The sequence below is a fragment of the Canis lupus genome, chromosome 15 (assembly GCF_048164855.1).
Source record: "Canis lupus baileyi chromosome 15, mCanLup2.hap1, whole genome shotgun sequence".
Lineage (NCBI taxonomy): Eukaryota > Metazoa > Chordata > Mammalia > Carnivora > Canidae > Canis > Canis lupus.
This window is the reverse complement of record NC_132852.1, coordinates 47714190-47736777: the sequence shown is the minus strand read 5'-3', so window position 1 is coordinate 47736777 and position 22588 is coordinate 47714190. Positions and strand designations below refer to the sequence as shown.

Here is a 22588-nt window from a genome sequence, read left to right as displayed (position 1 = left end):
CAATTTGCCAACATACAGAATAACACCCAGTGCTCATCCCGTCAAGTGCCCCCCTCAGTGCCCGTCACCCATTCACCCCCACCCCCCGCCCTCCTCCCCATCCACCACCCCTAGTTCGTTTCCCAGAGTTAGGAGTCTTTATGTTCTGTTTCCCTTTCTGATATTTCCCACACATTTCTTCTCCCTTCCCTTCTATTCCCTTTCACTATTATTTATATTCCCCAAATGAATGAGAACATATAATGTTTGTCCTTCTCCGATTGACTTATTTCACTCAGCATAATACCCTCCAGTTCCATCCGCGTTGAAGCAAATGGTGGGTATTTGCCGTTTTAATGGCTGAGTAATATTCCATTGTATACATAAACCACATCTTCTTTATCCATTCATCTTTCAATGGACACCGAGGCTCCTTCCACAGTTTGGCTATTGTGGACATTGCTGCTAGAAACATCGGGGTGCAGGTGTCCCGGCGTTTCATTGCATCTGTATCTTTGGGGTAAATCCCCAACAGTGCAATTGCTGGGTCGTAGGGCAGGTCTATTTTTAACTCTTTGAGGAACCTCCACAGTTTTCCAGAGTGGCTGCACCAGTTCACATTCCCACCAACAATGTAAGAGGGTTCCCTTTTCTCCGCATCCTCTCCAACATTTGTGGTTTCCTGCCTTGTTAATGTTCCCCATTTTCACTGGTGTGAGGTGGTATCTCATTGTGGTTTTGATTTGTATTTCCCTGATGGCAGGTGATGCAGAGCATTTTCTCATGTGCTTGTTGGCCGTGTCTATGTCTTCCTCTGTGACATTTCTGTTCATGTCTTTTGCCCATTTCATGATTGGATTGTTTGTTTCTTTGGTGTTGAGTTTAGTAAGTTCTTTATAGATCTTGGAAACTAGCCCTTTATCTGATACGTCATTTGTAAATATCTTCTCCCATTCTGTAGGTTGTCTTTTAGTTTTGTTGACTGTATCCTTTGCTGTGCAAAAGCTTCTTGATGAAGTCCCAATAGTTCATTTTTGCTTTTGTTTCTTTTGCCTTCCTGGATGTATCTTGCAAGAAGTTGCTGTGGCCAAGTTCAAGAAGGGTGTTGCCTGTGTTCTCCTCTAGGATTTTGATGGAATCTTGTCTCACATTTAGATCTTTCATCCACTTTGAGTTTATCTTTGTGTATGGTGCAAGAGAGTGGTCTAGTTTCATTCTTCTGCATGTGGCTGTCCAATTTTCCCAGCACCATTTATTGAAGAGACTGTCTTTCTTCCAGTGGATAGTCTTTCCTCCTTTATCGAATATTAGTTGGCCATAAACTTCAGGGTCCACTTCTGGATTCTCTATTCTGTTCCACTGATCTATGTGTCTGTTTTTGTGCCAGTACCACACTGTCTTGATGACCATTCTTCTGCATGGGATGTCCAATGTTCCCAGCACCATTTATTGAAGAGACTGTCTTTCTTCCAGTGGATAGTCTTTCCTCCTTTATCGAATATTAGTTGACCATAAAGTTGAGGGTCCACTTCTGGATTCTCTATTCTGTTCCATTGATCTATGTGTCTGTTTTTGTGCCAGTACCACACTGTCTTGATGACCACAGCTTTGTAGTACAACCTGAAATCTGGCATTGTGATGCCCCCAGATATGGTTTTCTTTTTTAAAATTCCCCTGGCTATTTGGGGTCTTTTCTGATTCCACACAAATCTTAAAATAATTTGTTCTAACTCTCTGAAGAAAGTTCATGGTATTTTGATAGGGATTGCATTAAACGTGTAAATTGCCCTGGGTCACATTGACATTTTCACAATATTAATTCTGCCAATCCATGAGCATGGAATATTTTTCCATCTCTTTGTGTCTTCCTTAATTTCTTTCAGAAGTGTTCTATAGTTTTTAAGGTATAGATCCTTTACCTCTTTGGTTAGGTTTATTCCTAGGTATCTTATGCTTTTGGGTGCAATTGTAAATGGGATTGCCTCCTTAATTTCTCTTTCTTCAGTCTCATTGTTAGTGTATAGAAATGCCACTGATTTCTGGGCATTGATTTTGTATCCTGCCACGCTACCAAATTGCTGTATGAGTTCTAGCAATCTTGGGTTGGAGGCTTTTGGGTTTTCTATGTAGAGTATAACGTCATCAGCAAAGAGGGAGAGTTTGACTTCTTCTTTGCCAATTTGAATGCCTTTAATGTCTTTTTGTTGTCTGATTGCTGAGGATAGGACTTCCAGTACTATGTTGAATAGCAGTGGTGAGAGTGGACATCCCTGTCTTGTTCCTGATCTTAGGGGAAAGGCTCCCAGTGCTTCCCCATTGAGAATGCTATTTGCTGTGGGCTTTTCGTAGATGGCTTTTAAGATGTTGAGGAATGTTCCCTCTATCCCTACACTCTGAAGAGTTTTGATCAGGAATGGAAGCATCCAACTTTTGATTTCAGTTCACATCATGACCTCAGGGTCATGAGATCGAACCCTGTGTCAAACTCTGTACTCAGCATGGAGTCAGCTTGAGCTTCTCCCTCTCCCTCTGCCCTTCCCCCCACCCGTGCTCTCTAAAATAAAAAATAAATTTAAAAAAACTAATTTTAAGAAAAAATAAAATAAAAAATAATTTAAAAAAACTAATTTTAAGAAAACCTTGTAAAATAAGACATATATAATGTATTATTAGGCCTATAACATAGAGAAATATATGTGCAATATATTTGCCAACAAGAATACAAAGGATGTGAGGTGGGTGGAATCAGAGATGTAAAGGGATGCGTGGTAGTGTAGTAATATAATGATGTGTCATTGGATTTGTAATATAATATAATATAATATAATATAACATAATATAATATAATATAATATAATATAATATAATATAATATAATATAAAACAGTAGGCCAAAAGTGAATAGAACCATGTGAGTAATGTTCCTAAAGATTATTGGAATTAAACTAGTATAAATCTGAATGTGACTCTGCCAGTTAAGATGGATAAGTAAACCCTAGAGCAACCACTAAAAAACCTCCTCGGGTCACCTGGGTGGCTCAGTGGTTGAGAATCTGCCTTTGGCTCAGGGTGTGATCCCGGAGCCCCATGATCAAGTCCCAAATCAGGCTCCCTGCATGGAGCCTACTTCTCCTGTCTCTGCCTCTCTCTGTCTATCATGAATAAGTAAATAAAATATTTTTTAAAAAATAGTAAATTGTCAATAGAGTATAAGTCATATATTTAAAAAAATCTAAAAAACTCCAGGTGCATTTCCATAAACAATCTGAAAATGAAACTTTAAAAATCCAGGACGCCTGGGTGGCTCAGCAGTTGAGTGTCTGCCTTTGGCTCAGGGTGTGATCCTGGAGACCCGGGATCGAGTCCCACATCAGGCTCCCTGCATAGAGTCGGCTTCTCCCTCTGGCTGTGTCTCTGCCTCTCTCTGTGTCTCTCATGAATAAATACATAATTTTTTTTTTAAAATCTATTTACATAGCATCAAAAAGAATAAAATACCCAGGAATTAGCATAACCGAGAATGTGAAACACTTGTACACTGAAAACTAAAATATATTGCTGAAAACAACTAAAGAGAGGCTTTCTCAGCCTCAGTGCCAGCTTCTTGAAAACCTCCACGCCATAAGAGCCAAGTGGAAGAAGCAGCAAACGCTCAGTCTGAGAAGAAGAAAGAGGTGGCCGAGGTCCAAGGAAACCGTAGCTTGTGCACCCATGGAAGCCACAGGAGCAGAAACAAGGAAAGCCAAGGCCAGGGATGCTGGTACCAATCACTGGGCTGCATGCCTACTTTCTAGAGCTTGCTTCAATGAATCTAGAACATCCATCACCAACTGATTGGAATGACCACCTTTGAGAGACCCACCTTGGTCATACTAAAACAGTCCCTTTTGGTCCTTTGCCCTGGGCCTGTGACTTTCAGGACTAATTCTGTTTTCATTTTGCAGGAATGGGAAAATCCTTCCTACAATTCACGTGGAATCTCAAGGGACCCCAAATAGCCAAAGCAATCTTAAAAAAGAACAAAGCGGGAGGATTCATGCTTTCTGGGTTTCAAAATCTCAGCAAAGTTGCAATAATCAAAACAGTATGAAATGGCATAAAGGCAGACATACAGGCCAGTGAAACAATGAGCCCAGAAATAAACCTTTGCATGTGTGGTCAAACAGTTTTTGATAAGGATGCCAAGACTAGTCAATGAAAAAAGTACAGCCTCTCCAACATATGATGTTGGGAAAACTGGATTTCTACATGCAAAAGCCAGAACCCTTTACCTAAGGTGTTCTGGAACCCTTACCTAAAGCCATATACAAAAATTAATCCAACATGGATTGAAGACCTAAACCTAAGACCTATAAAACTCTGAAAAGAAACCATAGGGGGAAAACTTCATGACATCGGATTTGGCAGCGACTTCTTGGATATGATATCGAAGGCACAGCAGACAAAAGAAAGAACAGAGCATGACTGGACTTCATCAAAATGAAAACTGTGAGCAAAAGGCAACCTATGGGATGGCAGAAAATATCTGCAAATTACATATCTGATAAGGGATTAATATCTGGGATATATAAAGCACTCCTAAAATTAACACACACACACACACACACACACACACAAGGCCATTAAAATACGGTCACAGGGGATCCCTGGGTGGCTCAGCGGTTTAGCGTCCGCCTTCGGCCCAGGGCGTGACCCCGGGGTCCCGGGATGAGTCCCACGTCGGGCTCCCTGCATGAAGCCTGCTTCTCCCTCTGCCTGTGTCTCTGCCTCTCTCTGTGTGTCTCATGAATAAATAAATAAAACCTTAAAAAAAAAATCCTTTATAAAACAAAACAAAGCACACAGTGCATGGTTGCTCTAGTGTGGACGCCCGGAGCGGCCCATGCACAGAGGAAGGGAAGGGTGCACAGGTGCACAGCCTCAGTGAGGGAGGGAAGGGGCCCAGGCTCGGCGGTGGCTGAAGTGGGGCGTCTAATGCCCTATCGGTTTCCCCCGAAGAGCAGCCCCTTGGCGAGCATCCCGGGTCGCGGGAGGGCCTGCCCCGCAGCGCGCACGCACGCGGCGCCGGCTGTCCGCCCACACGCACCCACTGCGAGGAGCCCGCCGCACGTACGCCGCCGCGAGCCCTTCCCTCGATCCACATTGTGCAACAGTTTCGGTTTCACGCGGAACACGCCCAATCGGGTGGGCCCTTCGCGCAGCACACAGCGCCCCGCACCCCCACCCCCGCCGGGGCCAGGCCTCCCGCGCGCTGCGCACGTCACGCCCCCCGTCGTCGTGGAGACCAAGCCCGGCACCGGAAGCGGCGCGCCGGCAATGACGCGGCTGCGACTGCGAGCGAGCGGGGCAGCGCGGTGCGGACGGTGACAGAGACCCGAGTGCGGGCCGAGGCGCAGCCCGTCCGCTTCCCTAACACGAACCCTAACCCTAAGCGCTCCTCCGCCGCGCGGGATCGCAGTCCCGGCCCGGCCTCCGCGGGCGGACAGAAGGCACTGGTCTCCGACAGTCGGGCGCGCGGGTCCCGCGTAGGCCGGGAAAGCCGGGGCGCGCGCGGTTGGGAGGCGAGGCGGGAGGCGGGGCGCGGAGGTGGCGATGGGCGGGGTGGGCGGGGCGGACAGCTCGGCGATTGGCAGGCGGTGGCGATGGGCTGGGCGGGGCGCGCGGATTGGCGGGGCGCGGGGGTGGGCGGGGCAGGGCGGGAGGCGGTGATGGGCGGGGCGCGCGGATTGGCGGGGCGCGGGGGTGGGCGGGGCAGGGCGGGAGGTGGCGATGGGCGGGGCGCGCGGATTGGCGGGCGCGGGGGTGGGCGGGGCAGGGCGGGAGGCGGCGATGGGCGGGGCGCGCGGATTGGCGGGAGGCGGCGGGCGGCGGGGCGCCTGAGGTCCCAAGTCCCGGGGCCCGCGTGGTGACGGCGGTGGGCTGGGCGGACGGGGCCGGCGGGGCTCCTAGTTGGGGTTTGGCTGGACCAGCCCAGAGCCGCGCGGCCGTGCCGACGAGGTACACGGAGGAGGGACGGTGAGCGCGCCCTGCACCCGGAGCCCGGGTCCCCGTGCGCGAAGGCAGACCGTGCACGCACGCTATGTGGTTCGTGGGCGCCACCGCGGCCGTGGAAGGGGAGTGGGAGCCAGCGACGGTGCACCTGCGGGCAGGCTCTCAGCCCTTCCTGGGACTTGGGGTTCGAGTCCCTGAGATACGGAGCCTTGGAGCAGAGGACAGACGGGTGTCTGTTTTATTTTTATTTAAAATAGGCTTATTATTTCCTGGTAGCTTATGTAAGAGTAAGAAGAGTAGGGCTGTCCTGAGTGTGTGCGAGGGGGCAGGGGCGGAGGGGCAGGGGCGGGGGGCGGGGGGGCAGGGGCGGCCAGCCAGAGATGTGAGGCAGGCAACAGATGCTCCAGGCGGGAGAGGCATCATCTGGCTTTCCTTGTCTCCCTGTTTGGATGAGGCGTCCGAGCTGAAGCCCTGGTGCCCAGCACGGTTAATGTGCTGTCCTGGGCCACGTGTGGTGTGGGCTGCAGTGGAGATGCAGGGGGGAAGCCAGGGGGTGCGCAGGGTTGCAGGGATCCGTCTGTGTTTTCACAGGGATCTGGACACCTCAAGCACGGTCATGTTTTCTGAGCAGGCTGCCCAGAGGGCCCACACACTACTGTCCCCACCATCAGCCAGCAATGCCACCTTTGCCCGCGTGCCTGTATCCACGTACACCAACTCCTCTCAGTCCTTCAGGCTGGGAGAACGCAGCTTCAGCCGGCAGTACGCCCACATTTATGCCACCCGTCTCCTCCAGATGAGGCCCTTCCTGGTGAGCCGGGCCCAGCAGCACTGGGGTAAGTGACGTGTTCCGGGAAGTGCTTCCTCCCCAGCTGCCCAGAGGGCCCTGAGCTTTCCCTAGAAGCCTTGGGAGAGTCAGCCTCTTCGAGCCTTCACTTCTTGTTCGTAACAAATCCTTGTTACGAGGATTAAATGAAGGAATTGGTGGTTTTCAAGGGAGGCTAGGTGAGCTGAGGCTTAGTTCTGGCAGGAACAGTGATCGTGTCATTGCTGTAGGGATGTCCTGTGTGCTGGCGATGTGCTTGTGTGCGCACACGTGGCCAGCCAGTATGTCAGCATGCAGACCAGGAACCGGGCCCTGGGGGCCAAGGTCCACAAACACCTGCGTCCCCCCGGGGGGGCTCCCTGAGTGCTCACTATGTCTTCTGCTGCCCCTCCGGGCCCTCCGTCCTGGTCGGGCACGAATCTCCCCTCCCTTGGGCTCCTCTGTCTTTCCTAACCCAGGGGCCTGGGCAGGGTGACGTCTTCTTTCTCCACCTCCTTCGTCCTCCACCTCTCCTCTCACATGATTCCCCCCGGGGGAACAGGACGCGTGCCTTCACCTTTCTGGGGCCGCGTTCCCCGTCTCACTGTGGATCCAAGTGGCTCTCCGTGCCAAGTTCAGTTCATCTGAAATGTTTATGGGGAGAACCGTGTTACCCCTCCACATCTGTTGGTCCCAGCCTTGGCCTCCCCGGCTCCAGGTCCGGTCGCGACTGTGGGGAGCAGTGGTGCTCAGGCCCATCCCACACCAGCGACAGACTCGACCCTGGTTTATTACAGGCCGTGAAGACAGCCAGACCTCAGGTATGTTAGGGACGTTTTCTCTTATCTCTGCAGAAGGGATGGTGCTGTTCACGTGTTCTCTGCCACGTAATGAGGGTCTCTTTCCTGTGGCTCCCTATGGCCTTCCTCACTTTTCTTGAAGTCCTTGGGGACCTTCCCCAGGCCCGTGTCACTGTTCTGGTGCAGGTTTCTCTTCCAGCCCCACCGCTGCTGACAACTGCCTGGTGACAGGCCCCCGGTCCCCTTTGGCCCTCACAGACAGTCAGGAGCTCACACAGTGGCCCGTGATGAGTGGAGCTTTGGCTGGATGATGGCCAGCGGCCAACTGTAGGCCTGCCAGCCTGGTGTGGGTGCCGGCTTCCCCACATGACCAGGGACTTCAGCCTGTCTGGGACTCGTTTCTCTCTCTCTCTCTCTCTCTCTCTCTCTCTCTCTCTCTCTCTCTCCCCCTGAACACACCAAGCTCTTTCTTCCTATTGATACTCCCTTCCCCTGGCATGCTCTTCCCCCGTCTTCCCTCATGACCTCCAGTGTCATGGGTTTCAAGAGGCCACAATAGCCACCGGGGCTTTCTCATTACCTTCCGCCTTGGCTCCTTTGTGTCTGCAGCACCTGTCACAGTGGCTGATCCCTCGCTGACTGCTGTCGTCTCTCCCTCTTGGGGTTGTAAGCTTGGTGAGGGTGAGGACAGGCTGTGCTGTCCACTCTGATTCTGGTGCCCGGCCCGGTGCCCACATGCTGTCCAGCCAGACAGAGGTCCTGCCCTCCACACAGGGATGCGTGGTTCTCCCCGGTGCTTGAACGGGCACCTTCCATCCCAGCTGTGCAACTTTGGGTGCGTCCCTTAGCCTCTCAGTGCCTCTGTTGCCTCAAGCACACGGTGAGCAGTAAGGCCTACTCTGGCGTGTTGGCAGGCGTGGGTAGGTTCCAGGGACAGGGCTCAGTGCTGCCCCCAGGGGCTGAGTGAGGGCTCAGCAGACAGGCTTTGGGTCTGTTTCTGTGGCATTGGCATATCTTTCTGCTGCTGGCGCCTCCTTATCTTGTTTGGAATGACTAGCCTCCACTTCCCAGGGTGTAGATCTGTGGAATGTTCTTGGTTATTCTGGGCAGAAGGGGCTCATGCTAAGGGCAGCTGGGCTTAGGAAGGGGCCAGTCCTGCTGCTGCATTATCCCTTCTGCTTCAGGCAGACTTTACTCCAGGCCCAGCGTCTTGACGGACAAACCCACCAGCCTTCCTCTTGCCTGCCTGGGGGAGCCCTGCACATCGTGCCTCTCTAAAGCTTTCAGGGGAAGGCTGGACTGAGACTGGGCATGCTTCTAAGAACTCATGATATAACTTAGGGATAAGTGACGTAATACTCTGTATCAGGTCCCTAGTTGGTCTCTGCTATCACAGACAACCCAGCAGCTTGAACCACAGAAATCTATTCTGCGTCCGTTCTGGAGACCGGAGCTCTGAATCCAGGTGCTGGCAGGGCCACTCCCTCCACAGGCTGTCCGGGGGACCTCTTCCTCGGCTCTTCTAGTTTCTGGTGGCTGCCCGCTTTCCTGCATGTCTGCCTATCTTACGAGGACATGGGACATGGGGGCCCAGCCACATCCCTTTGTCCTGGGGTCGAGTCTGTTAGTGTCGGGGGTGTCCTTGCACCTCCAGAGGCTGGGCCGCAGGCTGCAGTGCTGGGTGAGGCTGTTACGGCGCCCTGAGGAGGGCCAGGAGGGCTGCCGGGTCTCTGAGCATGTGTCTGTCACACCCAGGTGATGGAATCCAAATAAAGAAGCTATGTGAGCTGCAGCCTGGGGAGAAATGCTGTGTGGTGGGGACCCTCTTCAAGGCCATGCCACTTCAGCCATCCATCCTCCGGGAGATCAGCGAAGAGGTGAGGCTGGCCAGCTCCTGCAGGGGGCACCAGGAGGGCCACCTGTAGTGGACACAGAGATCAGGGCTGGGCCTCTGCCCCCTGGGGTGTGGGATGCAGTGACATCTCACCTATGTGGTTTGGGAGCCTCCGGCCCCAACACCACCCCCATCTCTGAATTCCAGCACAACCTGCTGCCGCAGCCTCCTCGGAGCAAGTACATCCATCCCGACGACCAGCTGGTCTTGGAAGATGAACTACAGCGCATTAAGCTGGAAGGCAGCATTGACGCGTCAAAGCTGGTCACAGGTGGGGCAGTGGGCTGTGCCTGTGGTGCTACTGCATTCCTGCCTCCCTAGAATGATGGCTGTAGGGGCAGGCAGTGTGTGAGGCTCCAGAAGGGGGTCAGTGGTTCCAGCCTCCACCCAGAGGCAGTAACCCCAGGAAGCAGGTGCTCAGGCCCAAGTCTTCAGTGAGAGTTTTCCCACATGGCAGAAGGGAACTGGCTGGCTTTGCCCCTGGGTGCCTGAAGGAGGGGGTAGCCTCTTGGGCTTCCCTCCTGGAGCCTGACACCGCTGCCCCCTAGGGACAGTGCTGGCTGTGCTTGGCTCTGTGAGAGACAGCGGGAAGTTCCTGGTGGAGGACCATTGCTTTGCAGAGCTTGCTCCTCAGAAGCCCGCACCCACCCTGGACACAGACAGGTGACGAGCAGGCGCTCAGGGGCCTGGCCAGTGGTCCAGGGGAATCACATGTGCTGGGCTCCGTGTCCCCAGCTCACCTGTGACCGTGGCAGAGCCTGCAAGGGGCCGGGCGGCGGGGTCACCTGCTCTCGGCACCCAGGAGGACCCTGACTTCTCCCACAGGTTTGTGCTGCTGGTGTCTGGCCTGGGCCTGGGCGGAGGCGGGGGTGAGAGCCTGCTGGGCACCCAGCTGCTGGTGGACGTGGTGACAGGGCAGCTGGGGGACGAGGGAGAGCAGTGTAGCGCCGCCCATGTGTCCCGGGTCATCCTCGCCGGGAACCTCCTGAGCCACAATACCCAGAGCAGAGATTCCATCAACAAGGTACAGCCCCACCCGTGGGGGCCTTGAGACGGGGCCCACCCATTCAAGCCCCTGCTTCTCCAGGGAGAGTTGGGGTGCAGGGGTCTCGCGTGTCTCTTGGCAGGGGCCCTACAATGATTCAGGCCCTGCTTTCTGAGGGCGGGGGGGCCCGTGGCACAGAACTCTTTCTGTCCCCTAGCTGTGGGGTCTTGCTCTGCTCTCCGCTGCCCAGGCAGAGCTCTGAGTGTCTCTTTGATCTGAACCTCTCTTGGGGCCTGACAGCCTATGGACTTCTATCCCCAGGCCAAGTACTTAACCAAGAAAACCCAGGCAGCCAGCGTGGAGGCGGTCAAAATGTTGGATGAGATCCTCCTGCAACTGAGTGTGAGCGAGCCAGCGGCTGGCCAGTGATGAGATTGGAGCCTCTGAGGCTGTGGTCGGGCACCGGAAGGCGGGCTGGGGGAGCAGAAGGGGTGATCCCCAGGGGCTGTGTATGGAGGGCGCTGGGCCCTGCAAGCTCCCCTGCCCCTGTGCCCCCAGGCATCGGTACCCGTGGACGTGATGCCAGGCGAATTTGACCCAACCAACTACACACTCCCTCAGCAGCCCCTGCACCCCTGCATGTTCCCACTGGCCACTGCCTATTCCACCCTCCAGCTGGTCACCAATCCCTACCAAGCCACCATCGATGGAGTCAGGTAGCCACCTGCAGCCACACCCCAGTCTGACCCCTGGCACTGTGCCTCCGTGGCACTGGGAGGGAGGCTTTGAATCAGGCTGCAGAGGGCCCAGTGGATCTGGACTCTTTCTCTAAGTCAGCTTGGGACACCAGCCGTGAGAGTGCTGGGTGAGCTCTGGGCTGGCTCCTGGGGGGCAGGGGTGGCAGCCCCCAGAGTAGGGACCAGCTGAGCCTTGCCTTGCAGATTCCTAGGGACATCGGGACAAAACGTGAGTGACATTTTCCGGTACAGTAGCATGGAGGATCACTTGGAGATCCTGGAGTGGACCCTGCGCATCCGTCACATCAGCCCCACAGCCCCTGATACGCTAGGTACTGGGACTCAGCCACGTGGGGTGGGGCCAGAGGGCCAAGGGAGTCCTGATCCGGGGCCTTGACACCCAGAGGGTTTGCAGCATGGATTGCACTCACCAGTCCTGCCGTGACCTAAGGGATAGTCCAAAAGCTTGACACCAGATCTGGAAGCTTCTCTGGAATCAGCTCTGTGTGTCGCCATGGCCCTGTGTAGGGCAGAAGGCTGTGGGGAGCACATTAGGAGCACAGTGCCACAGACCCGCCTAGCAGGGCACCCTCAGCACATGCTAACCTGACTCCGGGGCCCTGGGGCAGTGTCTGGAGGCATTTTTGTTGTCCAGAAGGGCAGGGCTGCTACAGCATAGCCTGAGCGAGTATGAACAGGCAGGAGTGGGTCCACACCCTGTGTGCACAGCTGCACCCTGACCCTGCGCCGCGAAGGGCTAGGCCCCAGCCACTGCGGGTTTTCTCTAGGTTGCTACCCCTTCTATAAGAACGACCCGTTCATCTTTCCGGACTGCCCTCACGTCTACTTTTGTGGGAACACCCCCCAGTTTGGCTCTAAAATTTTCCGAGGTGAGTCTTCTGGGGACCCCAGGCCTGGGGGGACTATCACAAGGGACTCTTTCCTGGGGACAGGGCTCACAGAGAAGGCCTCACTGGAGTCCCCAGGCCCCCTGGGGTTGGTGGCCTGAGCAAGGGCTGACCGGTCCACACCTGCTTGGTCAGCTGGACTTTAGCCTTTAACCTTTATGCTTTCTTGGCCCTTGCGTCCGGTCCAAAGGAGCTGGTATGGCCAGCACTCGCATAGTGCTGATGGGGAACTCCTGTTTGCTTCTGATGACTCCCCTTGAGACGAGGCACACCCAGAACCTGAGGTGGGGGACCTATGTGGCTTCTTTGCAGGCCCAGAGGACCAGAGGGTGCTGTTGGTGGCTGTCCCAGACTTCAGCACCACACAGACTGCCTGCCTTGTGAATCTGCGCAGCTTGGCCTGCCAGCCCATCAGTTTCTCAGGCTTTGGGGCAGAGGACGAGGACCTGGGGGGCTTGGGTCTGAGCCCCTGACTCACTGAGACCCGTGCAACGTTGACACTGAGGTGGCATTTGCTTTATAACAAAAGCCTGAAGAAAAAAAAAAAAAAAAAAAAAGCCTGATTGGAGCCCCTGGGTGGCTCAGTGAGTTGAGCATCCAACTCTTGATTTCAGCTCAGCCTGTGATCTCAGGGTTGTGGGATCCAGCCCAACGACAGGCTCCGAGCTCAGTGGGGAGGCTGCTTGAGATTCTCTCTCTCTCCCTCTCCCCCTGCTCACTCTCTCTCTAAAATAAAATCTTAAAAGAAAGAAAGCAAGCCTGCCTGGCGTGCTGGTGTTGAGCTCCTGGGCAGACCTGACGCTGGTCCCACTGGGCTTGCTGGGCCCAGGCACTTGCAGGAAGGCAGTTCTCCTCCACCCCACCCCGCCCCGCCCCTCCCCTCCCCTCCCCAAGGGCTCAGCGACACATCTGCCAAGAGCTTGCTTTATTGGTGTATCTGGCGGCTCCGCTGAGGAGTCTGCGCGGCCGCGCCGTCCTGTCCGCTGCTCAGGCCCAGGCCCGCGGCGCCCGCAGAGCTCGCCTGCACGCCCTGGCTCCCGGGCGCCCCTCCTGGCCCGGCCGCACAGAGGGCACTGAGCTGGCGCGGGGGTGGGCGGACGTGTGCTCAGAAGTCCCCAAAGTTCACTGTGTAGGTCTCGACCGTGGTGAAAGGGAAATCCGGGCCCATGACCACTCCCTCCTCGTCCTCTTCCTCCTCCTCCTCCGGCCCCATTTCTGTCCCAAACTCCGTCACCACCTCCGTGTAGGTCTCCGTCTCCGACTCCTCCCAGCCCGCCGGGGTGGCCTCGGTGGCCTCGGTGGCCTCGGTGGCCTCGGGCGCAAAGTGCCAGGGCCCCAGGCTGGGGGTGGGGGTGGGGGTGGCGGCGGGGGAGGGGGAGGGGGACGTGGGGAGAGTGGGGCCGGGGGGCGCCGTGGGGAGCGCGGGGGTCGCGGTCGCGTTGAGGCGCCTGAGCCGCATCTGCTCGCGCATGCGCAGCCGGTACTGTAGGCGGCGCCGCTGCATGCGCCGCTGCTGGGGGGTCATGGGGCGCGATGGATCGATGTGCGGGATGGGCCGGTTCCCGTTCATGGCCATGATCTCCCGGATGCGCTTCCAGTTGGAGCGGGCCAGGATGAAGTTGCACTGCGTGGCCCCGATGTCGTAGTCCACGTTGCAGGTCTTGGCGCTTGGGGTGTAGCCCTCTGCGTGCGCCGTCACGCGGTACTCACCCGGGTTCAGGATGCGCCAGTAGTCCCCGCCGCTCGCTGCAGGGGGAGGCCGGGTCTGCTGCCCGAGCTACCCACCTTGCGCAGGGCGGGGCACCGAGATCAGGGCCCCCCTCCCCCCGGGAAAGCCGGGCACCCAGGTACCTGTCTTCACGCCGTGGTTAATGCCACTCACGGAGATGGTGGCATTGGCGATGGGGATGCCCTGCTCGTCTGTCACCACCCCCTTGATGCCGCGGTGAACCTGCAGGAGGGCAAGGCAGCACGTCCTCGGCTGCCTGGGCCCCATGCCTCCCCCCCAGGCCCCCGCGCACCCCGCTCACCCCACCTGCTCCATGAAGGTGAGCAGAGCCTCCTTGCTGTTCTCCCACTCGCGGGGCAGCTCGCTCTCATGAGGGAACTTGTCACAGCCCAGGTAGATGGACAGCTCCAGGCAGTTGGTGTGCAGGTAACTGAAGTCATTGATGGCTGCACAGGCGACAGGGAACTGCAGTCACTGTGTGCCCCGCCGGCAGGCCCACCGCATGCCCTGACCGCCCTTCCCCGGCAGACTCACTCCCAGACCGGGGGTTCCACTTGGCCCCGTTCACAATCCCCATGCCACTGGTGTAGTCCTGCGCTTGGCACCCTCCCCGGTAGGGCTCTGTCATGGTTAGGTGGGCAGAGGCGAAGGAGATGGCCAGCCAGCGGAAGATGGCGTGGTCTGGGGTCTCCTGGGCCTCAGACACCTCGTCCTCGTCTTCTCCCCGGGCAGCTGCCATGGCCGCGGCCAGCAGCTGCTCCTGGGTGGGCGTTCGGGCCATGTCGTAGGGGTAGGACACCAGCCGTTCGCCACCATTCAGGTTTGCCCCCAGCACGAAGGGGTTCTTCTCCATCCAAGCAATGATGGCCCGGACCTCCGTGGATACCTGGGGGTGGCCACTAGGTGAGGTCTGAGCTGCAGCCTCCATCACCCCCCTTACAGAAGCCCCACCCCACGACTCATGCCCCAAGCCTCTGCAGGCTCGGCGCCTACCCTCGGTCAACCTCCAGCCCACCCCAGGTGGTCCAGAGCTCAGGACCCCAGGGTCAGGGCTGCCCCCCAGGCCTGCTAGCTGGGCTGAGGCCTCACCGTGGCGTCTGGGGAGAGGTAACGTTCAGGAATGGGCAGGTTATTGTTGGGGACCCTGTAGGGGACCCATTTCCTCTCCTCTGCTCCCCAGAGCACGGAGTTGAGATCTGGGAAGTCTTCATAGATGTCAAAACCCTCTTCGGTCCACAGCCCCAATGCCCAGTTCCCAAACTCGGAGCCCTGGAGGAACCAGTGGGGTTGGTGTCAGCCTGCCCCCAGGCTGGCCGGCCCTGCTCCCCACTCCCACCCGGCCTTGCCACCCCTACCCACCAGCCCAGCTTCCACCCTCCCACCCCTCCACTCCCCCACCCACCATCTGCGCTGCCACCTCGTAGCCATCGGGGTTCAGTGAGGGCACCAGGTGGATGCGTGTGTCCTGCACCAGGCTACGCACACGGGGATTCCCATCCCGGTACTCGCGGCACAGGTACTGCATGAGGAGCAGCAGCAGCTCTCTGCCCAGCACCTCGTTGCCGTGGATCCCAGCCGTGTATCGGAATTCAGGTTCCCCTGCAAGGGCAGGAGCCTCAGCAGCCACCCAGCCCCAGGCATCCCCTGGGGATCTGCGGGAGGACCGTCCTGGCTCACATCCAGGGGGATGGGGGGCAGCTGAGGCTTGTTGGGCCCAATAAAGCAGACTGGGAACCCCGCCCCCCCCACCAGAGAAGCTCCAGAGACCACAGTGCCAGGGCCTCCAGGGGGCTGTGGGGCCCTCACCCAGCTCATGATCCCCGGGGTTGTCCGAGATCTCCATGGCATAGATCTTGAGTCCACGCGAGCTCTTTCCTAAGCTGTACGTACGGGTGATAGTGGGGCACTCCTCGTTCACCACTTTCATCAGCTGGGCTCGGGAGAGGACACGGAGTTAGCCTGCTGCCTGTCGCCCACAGAGGCAGTCGGGCATGTCCCAGCATCCTGGTCTGTTCTGTGGGGGAGGCCTCAGCAGCAGGAGAGGCCCCTTGAGGCAACCCCAGCCCCGCTCAGGTCCTACCACCAAGGAAGAGGCCCTAAGGGTTTCCCCTTCCAGAGGTGAGCGCTAGCCATGTCTGCGATGGGAATGGCGCTCAGGAGCACTGAACATGAGCTCCCCCGTTAGCCCTGAGCCCCGCTGCTGGATGGCACCCCGCAGCCCAGATACAAGCACCCTACCTGGCGCATGTCCTTATAGCTGTGGTGCCGGAAGTCTAGGTTGTCAGTGGTCACCACCTCATTCTGTGCATAGTAGCTGTGGACAGCTGCAGAAGGCGGGTGGGCAGGGTCCCGAGCTGGCCACCTGCTGCCGCCCCGGGCCACCCCAGCCATCCCTCTGAGCCCCCACCAGCTCCCTGCACTCACGGGACACGGGGCACCCCAGCACCTCCAGGCGCATGCACAGGCTGCCGTTCCAGGTGAGTGGGTAGACACGGATGAAGCGGGCCACCACCGGCTCTGGGAGCTCGCTCAGCACGGGCGTGTCCTTGTCCACATTGCCATGGAAGGTCTGGGGAGAGGCCCGCCTCAGAGCAGTGCCCCGGCCCAGCCAGGAGCCCACCCTCAGCCCAGACGCTGGGGGCAGAGCTGAACGCTCCGGGGCCCACCATTTCCTCGTAGCCGTTGGTGTACATCGTCCACGTCTGGCTGTCGTTGCTGAAGCCCACGAAGAAGGAGGTCACGAAGTCATCACTGGGGAGCAGATGGCGGTCAGGGCAAGGCTGCTCTCCCTACCCCAGGCTCTCCCGCACCCAAGCACCCAAGAGCTGCCTGGGGTGTGTGGTGCTCGCCCCAGGCATCAGGAGGGGCCTCCACACCCACTACGGTCCACGGATGGGTGATTGGCTCATCCACGAGGACTGGGGGTGGAGTGTCCTAAATGGGATGCAATGCTACGCCTGGAGCCGTCCACCCCTCGCAAAGTGCCCGGCTAACGTACTGGATGCTGGAGTCACGGCCCTGGGTGATGACGCCTGTGAACTTGGTGGTCCTTCTGGTGTCGACCTCGATCCACTGGGTCTGAGAGTCATCCTCGGCGCACCACGCCCCATCATAATAGTCGTCCTCGGTGGCGCCGGCCTGTTGGGGGCAGCGGGGCAAATGAGCAGGGGAGGAACCCCCGCCCGGCTGCAAGGTAGGCCCGTCCCAGCACCCACCTGCATGTTGAGCCGGCCTCGCTGTGCCCCCAGGCCGTGGCGCAGCATGGAGGAGGCCCGGATCTGGTTGTCCTCGATACGGTGGGACTCCATCCCGATGGGGGGACACTCTAGGGACACAGCACCCAAGGCTGGTGGCCCACTGGCTCTGTCCCTCCCCGCCACGAAATCCAGAATGAGGCCCATAGCCCACTCCCCTTCCATCAGGGGGCGCTGGTCAGGGCAGCTCCACCCCAGCAGGTGCTTCTGCTCCCTCATCTGGAGAATGGGAGGACAAGACCAGCTTCAAAGGGCCACGCGGCTCACGTGAAGCCACAGGGCACGGCCACCCCAGAGCTATGCTGCTCACAGACACCATCGCATCAGGGCCTTCTACACACCTGCCTTGTGCGGTGACTTCTGCCCAGGGGTTAACTCCAGGGCAGAGCGACTCCAGGACCCAGGACCATCCCTTCTGGGTCCCAAGAATTTAAGAGCAGAAAAGGGTTCTGGAGGCCTGGAAAATCCTCAGGAATTCTGGGTTTGGGACCCACATGTAGTTTTGGGTTATTTGCCCAGCACCCTTATCCTGCTGCCACTGCATGGGCCCCAGCCACCCCCACACCCCAGGCCCCCACACTCCCCAGCCACTGAGGCCCCCAGCACCGCCCCCTCCCCCAGCCCTTCACTCACTGACTCTCTCAGTGGGAGCCCACTCCTCCTCCAGGTCCTCACCCTTCCGGGGCCCTGGAGATGACAAAGGAAGGAAGTGTCACAGAGCGTCCTGGAGCCTCAGAAATCAAATGCTCTCCCACAGGAACCCCGGCTGTGTGGGTCCAGCACCCCCCCCAAAAAAAAAACACACCTTTGTGGTCCTTGCCTTTCTCCACCGTCCACTTGTCATCTGTCTCCTCCTCCTTGCGGCCCTCCTTTTTGGGTTTCTCTGAACAGTGGAAGGTAGCAGAGGCCTGTCATCTTAGTCCTAGGCCTCAGAGGGCAGGGGACGGGGTCAGGCCTGCACAGGGGCCCGCGGGGGCAGGGTGTTGGGGGCAGGTCTGGGGTTGGGCTTCCAGGGGGCTCAGGCTGGGTGTGGGAATAGCTTGGATTCCACTCACTCAGCTCCTCCTTCTCTTCATCTGTCTCCAGGTCCGTGTGGGGTTTCTTGGGTCTGGGAGGCCCGAAGTAATAGTCCACTGTAGGGGGGGAGAGCCCTGCTGAGATGGGCCAGATGCTGCCCTCCAGGCCCCCTCTGTTGAGCCAGAGACTGGGCAGGAGGGAGAGCAAGATGAGAAGATGGGCTCAGGGCATCAGGGTGGGCCGTGAAGGATCCAGGTAGGCAGGGATGAGGAGGAAGGGTCTCCTGGAGGGGAGGCCACCTAGGCGCAGATGGGATGAGCAGGACCCCAGGAAATGACCAGCCTGGCCCAGGAGGGCGTGGCCTGGAGAAAGGTAAACTGAGGTGGGCAGGGGGCGGGGCACACAGAGGACACACCTTGAGTGACACCTGACACCTGTGGCCAGGAGGGGTGGTCTGGAATGAGGGCTGGGCGGGGCCCAAGGGTCAGTGGGAGGGCTTGACTGGAACCTGGGGGCCCGGAAGGCCCAGAGGAAGAGGGAGGTGGCTGCCCAGAAGGAGCCGCGTCCTGCGCGCTGAGGGCCCAGCAGAAGGGGAGCACAGCACCGGGGCTGGGGAGGGAGCTGGGAGGGGACCGGCTGAGGGCGGAAAACAGACCGGGGCTGTGGGCCCTGCGGGCCCAGGGGGCGGCGGGGGTGGCCCGGCCTGGGCACTCACTGTCATCGTAGTGGGGGATCAAGTAGCCATCCCCGTAGTCAGGAGGTGGGGGGGGCGGCAGTGGCTTAAGAGGCGGTTCTGTAGGGGGGGGAGAGGCAGGGGTGGAGCAGAGCCCCGCGCCTGGCACCACCCCCCCACACCCCACCCCCACCCCCGTTCCCAGTTCCCATCCTACCAATCCTTTCTTCTGGGGCCTCCAGCCCAGGCCCAGGCAGCTCAGCCTTCTCCTCAGGGCGCTCTGGCCAGAGCCGCTCAGGCCTCCTCCTGCTGGGGGACGGCCGGGGCTGCTTCTGGCGCCGGATGTACTCAACTGAGGGGGAGGGGGGACTCTAAGCCGGTCTGAGGCCCCCCGCCAGAGGGTGGTGGGGCTGAGGGTGGGCAGGGCCTCCAGGTGCACGGGTGGGCCGGGCCAGTGGGGGCCTACTCACAATCCTCGTAGTCCTCCCTCTCGATCTGGTCATTGTAGTCCAGGGTGGGGGGCTCGGTCTCCTCCTCAGGCTCTGGGGGAAGTGCCGTGGCTGCCTTGTTGAAGACTCTGATGCCCTACCCAGGCCCACCCTGGAAGCCAAGCCCACGCAGGCGGCTGGTACCCCACAGCCAGGGGGAGATCTCCCACTCACCAGCCTGGCGCTCCACATCAGTTTCTCCTCCTGGACCCAGCCAAGGATTTGAGGGGGCCCTGCCTGCAATGCAAACCCCACAAGCAGGTGGATGGGAAGCCCCCCCGTAGCCCCCCCACCCCCTTGACCACTGGTTGCACCTGGAGCCCCCACAAGACCAAGACCAAGGCCCTCCCGACAGCTCCCGAAGTCGGAGCTCACTCCCAGGAGGCCTGGACCCCTCTGGCCTTCAGCACCCCAATGGCATCCCCTGGGGCCAGAGAGCCGGAGGGCATTCTGGGGAGCCCAGGCCCTGCTGTTTGGGAGGCTGGGGGACAAGCTGCCCCAGAAGGAGGGCACCCCAAAGGCTCAGGGCCGAACAACACACAGGAGGATGGCTGTGGGTGGGGCCAGGGGACAGATCACAAGACACAAGAGGACAAACCCCATCCACAAGGCTGCCAGGCCCACCCACCCCCATCCCAGGCAGCGCTGAGGGAGTTCCAAACAGATTGCTACATTCATGACAGCAACCAGGAGGCTCCAGAGCCCACTCCGTCTGAGTGGCCTTCAAGATCTGTGCAGAGAGCAGAGACCCAGGGACCTCCTCTCCCTCCTAGGAGCCTGGTGGGTCAGAGCCCATAACCCCAGGAGAGCCTGCACACACCTCCCTCCTGGGGCAGCTCCTCGGGGCCAGGGCTGGGAGGCACGGGCAGCGGCCACCACGGGGCTTCTGAGGGGGTCAGCGTGGGCGGCTTCTCCTTGGGCTTCTTGGTGGCCTTGGGTGGCTTCTCTTTGGGCTTCTTGGTGGCCTTGGGTGGCTTCTCTTTGGGCTTCTTGGTGGCCTTGGGTGGCTTCTCTTTGGGCTTTTTGGTGGCCTTGGGTGGCTTCTCCTTGGGCTTTTTGGATGGCTTGGGGGACCCCTCCAGGGGCTTCTTGGTCGCTTTGGGGGCTTTATCCTTCTTCCCTTTCTTCCCTTTGTCTTTGACCTTTTCCAGAGGTGCTGTCAAAAATGCAGATTTAGGTCAAACCAGCGAGGCCCTCATGCTATGGCTCACGTAGCCACCCCCAGGCATCCATGATGTGGGCACAGGGGTTCTTGGTGGTCCTGTGTGTCTTGGATTGGGAAACCGAAAGGTTAAGTCACTTGCCCTCGTGGCAAGTGGGATTGGAACCCAGGCTTTCTGTCTGCAAGTCTCTACCGCCAACCCATCTTGGCCCAGGGAGCAGGCCCTCACCCTCCCACTTGCCAACATGCAACAGAGGCCCCTCATCACCCTCTTCTTCCCCACCTGCCCGCTCAGCTCATCAGGGAGCATGACACCATGCTGAGTTCAGAAGGGGCAGAGGCAACGATGCCATCCAGGCCTGGGGTTGGGGGGGGGGGCAGTCTAAAGGGGAAGGAGGTCTCCTCCCTGCCAACCAGAGCACAAAGTAAAGGGCCTGGGTCTGAGGCCTCTCATGCCTGTTTTGAGAAGTAAAAAGTAAAGGGCTCAGGGTAGATTGGAAGCTATAAGGAATGCAGGGTCCTGGGGGCACACGGAAGACTGGGGGAAAGGCAGGCCCTGCAGCTGCTCACCTCTCAGAGTCTGGGGGGAGGAAGCAGGAATGGGGCATGGGGCAGGCCAGGGAGCCCCAAGGCCCCTGAGCAAGTGCGCAGAGAAGCTGATGGGGGTGGTGGTGGCCATAGGCCTGAGCACAGAAACATTTACAGAATGCGCGTGGCCGGCTGGCCCTGGCTGGGAGACACAGGACTGCCACAGCAGCATCCAGGAGGCCAGGATCCTAACCCTGGAATAGGAAGTAGAGGTGGGGGCTGGGGGCGGGGGGGTGGGGGGGTGGGGGGAGGCCATGTTGGGTCCTAGGACCCGCCCCCCCAAGGGGTGGAGAAGGAGCCAGGAAAGATCTAGAAAAGGACGCAGGGGAGGGGCTGCTGACCTCAGGAATGATAGATGGTGCTTTGGAGTCTCCGGGGAGAGAGAGACCAACAGTACCCTTGGCCCCTCCAGAAAGTCACAATAAACAGCTGAGATTTATTGACTATTGATTATGTAAGAGATCCTGGGTGGGCGGCGCTGGGATGCGCGGCCACACTTGATCCACACCGCCACAGAACCAGTCTGCTCACTGCCCCGCAGCCCCCTCCCCTGCCTCTACACTCTCAGAATTGGAGGCCAGGCAGGAGGGTGCCGGGGAGCCCTCCCAAGGAAGGCCTGCGCCTGGGGCTCTGGTGGTGGCACCGGCACAGCCAGGGCGTGCCACAGACAGACCCCCGAGGACGTGAGGGCGGTTCACAGTACAGACCTGGGGAGGGGGCAACAAGTCCCTGCTTGGCTCAGGGCTAGTGGTTCTGGGGGCTGGGGGTGAGGGACCTGGAGGACCCAAGCCTTGGGGCAGCAGAGCTGCTGGATGCGCCTCGGTGCTCAGAGGGCGGCCAGCCAGACCTGACCTGGGCCTGGCACAGGGTCCCGCCAGACATCTGGGCTCTCTGGTGCCTTCCAGAGCCGTTCCTCACGCTGGGCAGACTGGACAGCAGCCAAGCCCCTGCCAGGGCCTGCCACTGTCACCTGCGATGCGAAGCACCCCAGGTCCCCCATCGCTGGGTGGCGGGCCACCCCTGGGCAGGCCCCTGGGGATCTTACCCTCTCTGGCCCCCCCGGGGCGCGCCCCGGGCTTGCCCCCCGTCTGGGCTTTGCGGTCGCGCAGGGTGGGCTCGGGGGGTGGCGGCGGCGCCTCCAGGTCGTCCTCTCGGGTCTCGGACTCCAGCTCGGACAGGAAGCCCTCGAGGAACTCCTCGATCTCGTCGTCGGTCAGCACCGTCTGCGGGCGCCCCCCGGGGCACAGCGCCAGCAGCGCCAGGAGGCAGCCCAGCAGGGGCGCCCCGCGGGCCGCCGCCATGGCCAGGGCTCCGGGGTGGCAGGGGGCGGGGGCCCGGGGAGGCAGGGGCAGAGGCAGGGGTCCGGGGTCCGGCAGGGCTCGGCGTGAAGCCGGCGGGACGATCCGGGCCGGGCAGTGGCTCCGGGGCGGCGGGGGCCTCCGAGGCGCTGCAGGCGGCCGGGCGCTCGGCCCCGCGTGGCGCGCTCCCTCGCGGACCGCCTCCCCAAAGCTCCAGTGGCGGCCGGGGCGGGGGCGCCGGGGCTTCCGGAGCGGGCTGCCCCCACCCCGAGGGGAGGAG

The 22588-nt window shown here is 59.1% G+C and overlaps 2 protein-coding genes across 12 annotated transcripts; one reads left to right on the top strand and one right to left on the bottom strand.

Annotated features, from left to right (window-relative positions):
• Nucleotides 1–5224: 5224 nt before the first annotated feature.
• POLD2 (DNA polymerase delta 2, accessory subunit) lies at nucleotides 5225–12852 on the top strand. 11 transcript variants are annotated; one of them, XM_072777154.1, is made up of 12 exons: nucleotides 5225–5342; nucleotides 6562–6806; nucleotides 7573–7596; nucleotides 9331–9452; nucleotides 9617–9740; nucleotides 10018–10132; nucleotides 10295–10493; nucleotides 10776–10856; nucleotides 11013–11170; nucleotides 11396–11523; nucleotides 11980–12081; nucleotides 12412–12852. In XM_072777154.1, exons 1-12 carry the CDS (start codon nucleotides 5296–5298, stop codon nucleotides 12570–12572), a joined length of 1506 nt encoding a protein of 501 aa, XP_072633255.1. In that variant the 5' UTR covers nucleotides 5225–5295; the 3' UTR covers nucleotides 12573–12852. The 11 variants fall into 11 exon arrangements, with proteins under 11 accessions (XP_072633255.1, XP_072633256.1, XP_072633262.1 ...); XM_072777158.1 differs by lacking the exon at nucleotides 5225–5342 and adding an exon at nucleotides 5349–5504; XM_072777160.1 differs by lacking the exon at nucleotides 5225–5342 and adding an exon at nucleotides 5847–5976.
• Nucleotides 12853–13009: 157 nt separating this feature from the next.
• On the bottom strand, nucleotides 13010–22477 carry AEBP1 (AE binding protein 1). The gene is made up of 21 exons (XM_072777152.1): nucleotides 22056–22477; nucleotides 20081–20416; nucleotides 19435–19497; nucleotides 19243–19314; nucleotides 18990–19124; nucleotides 18815–18892; nucleotides 18138–18215; nucleotides 17888–17965; nucleotides 17716–17769; nucleotides 17044–17153; nucleotides 16827–16966; nucleotides 16495–16579; nucleotides 16253–16397; nucleotides 16067–16152; nucleotides 15635–15758; nucleotides 15231–15427; nucleotides 14918–15097; nucleotides 14363–14714; nucleotides 14135–14274; nucleotides 13951–14050; nucleotides 13010–13845 (listed from the first exon to the last, which is right to left on the bottom strand). The coding sequence occupies exons 1-21, from the start codon at nucleotides 22309–22311 to the stop codon at nucleotides 13205–13207; spliced, it is 3450 nt and encodes a 1149-aa protein (XP_072633253.1). The 5' UTR covers nucleotides 22312–22477; the 3' UTR covers nucleotides 13010–13204.
• Between the last annotated feature and the right edge of the window lie 111 nt (nucleotides 22478–22588).

Excerpts from the sequence above, each read along its gene's own strand:
- POLD2 (XM_072777154.1), top strand. The coding sequence starts at position 5,296 with ATGACGCGGCTGCGACTGCGAGCGAGCGGGGCAGCGCGGTGCGGACG. Across the intron at positions 5,343-6,561 it reads GGGGCAGCGCGGTGCGGACG|GGATCTGGACACCTCAAGCA; the intron begins GTGACAGAGACC and ends GTGTTTTCACAG. Across the intron at positions 9,453-9,616 it reads TCCGGGAGATCAGCGAAGAG|CACAACCTGCTGCCGCAGCC; the intron begins GTGAGGCTGGCC and ends TCTGAATTCCAG.
- AEBP1 (XM_072777152.1), bottom strand. The coding sequence starts at position 22,311 with ATGGCGGCGGCCCGCGGGGCGCCCCTGCTGGGCTGCCTCCTGGCGCTG. Across the intron at positions 17,770-17,887 it reads GAAAGGCAAGGACCACAAAG|GGCCCCGGAAGGGTGAGGAC; the intron begins GTGTGTTTTTTT and ends TGTCATCTCCAG. Across the intron at positions 14,275-14,362 it reads GTGGAACCCCCGGTCTGGGA|CCATCAATGACTTCAGTTAC; the intron begins GTGAGTCTGCCG and ends TCGCCTGTGCAG.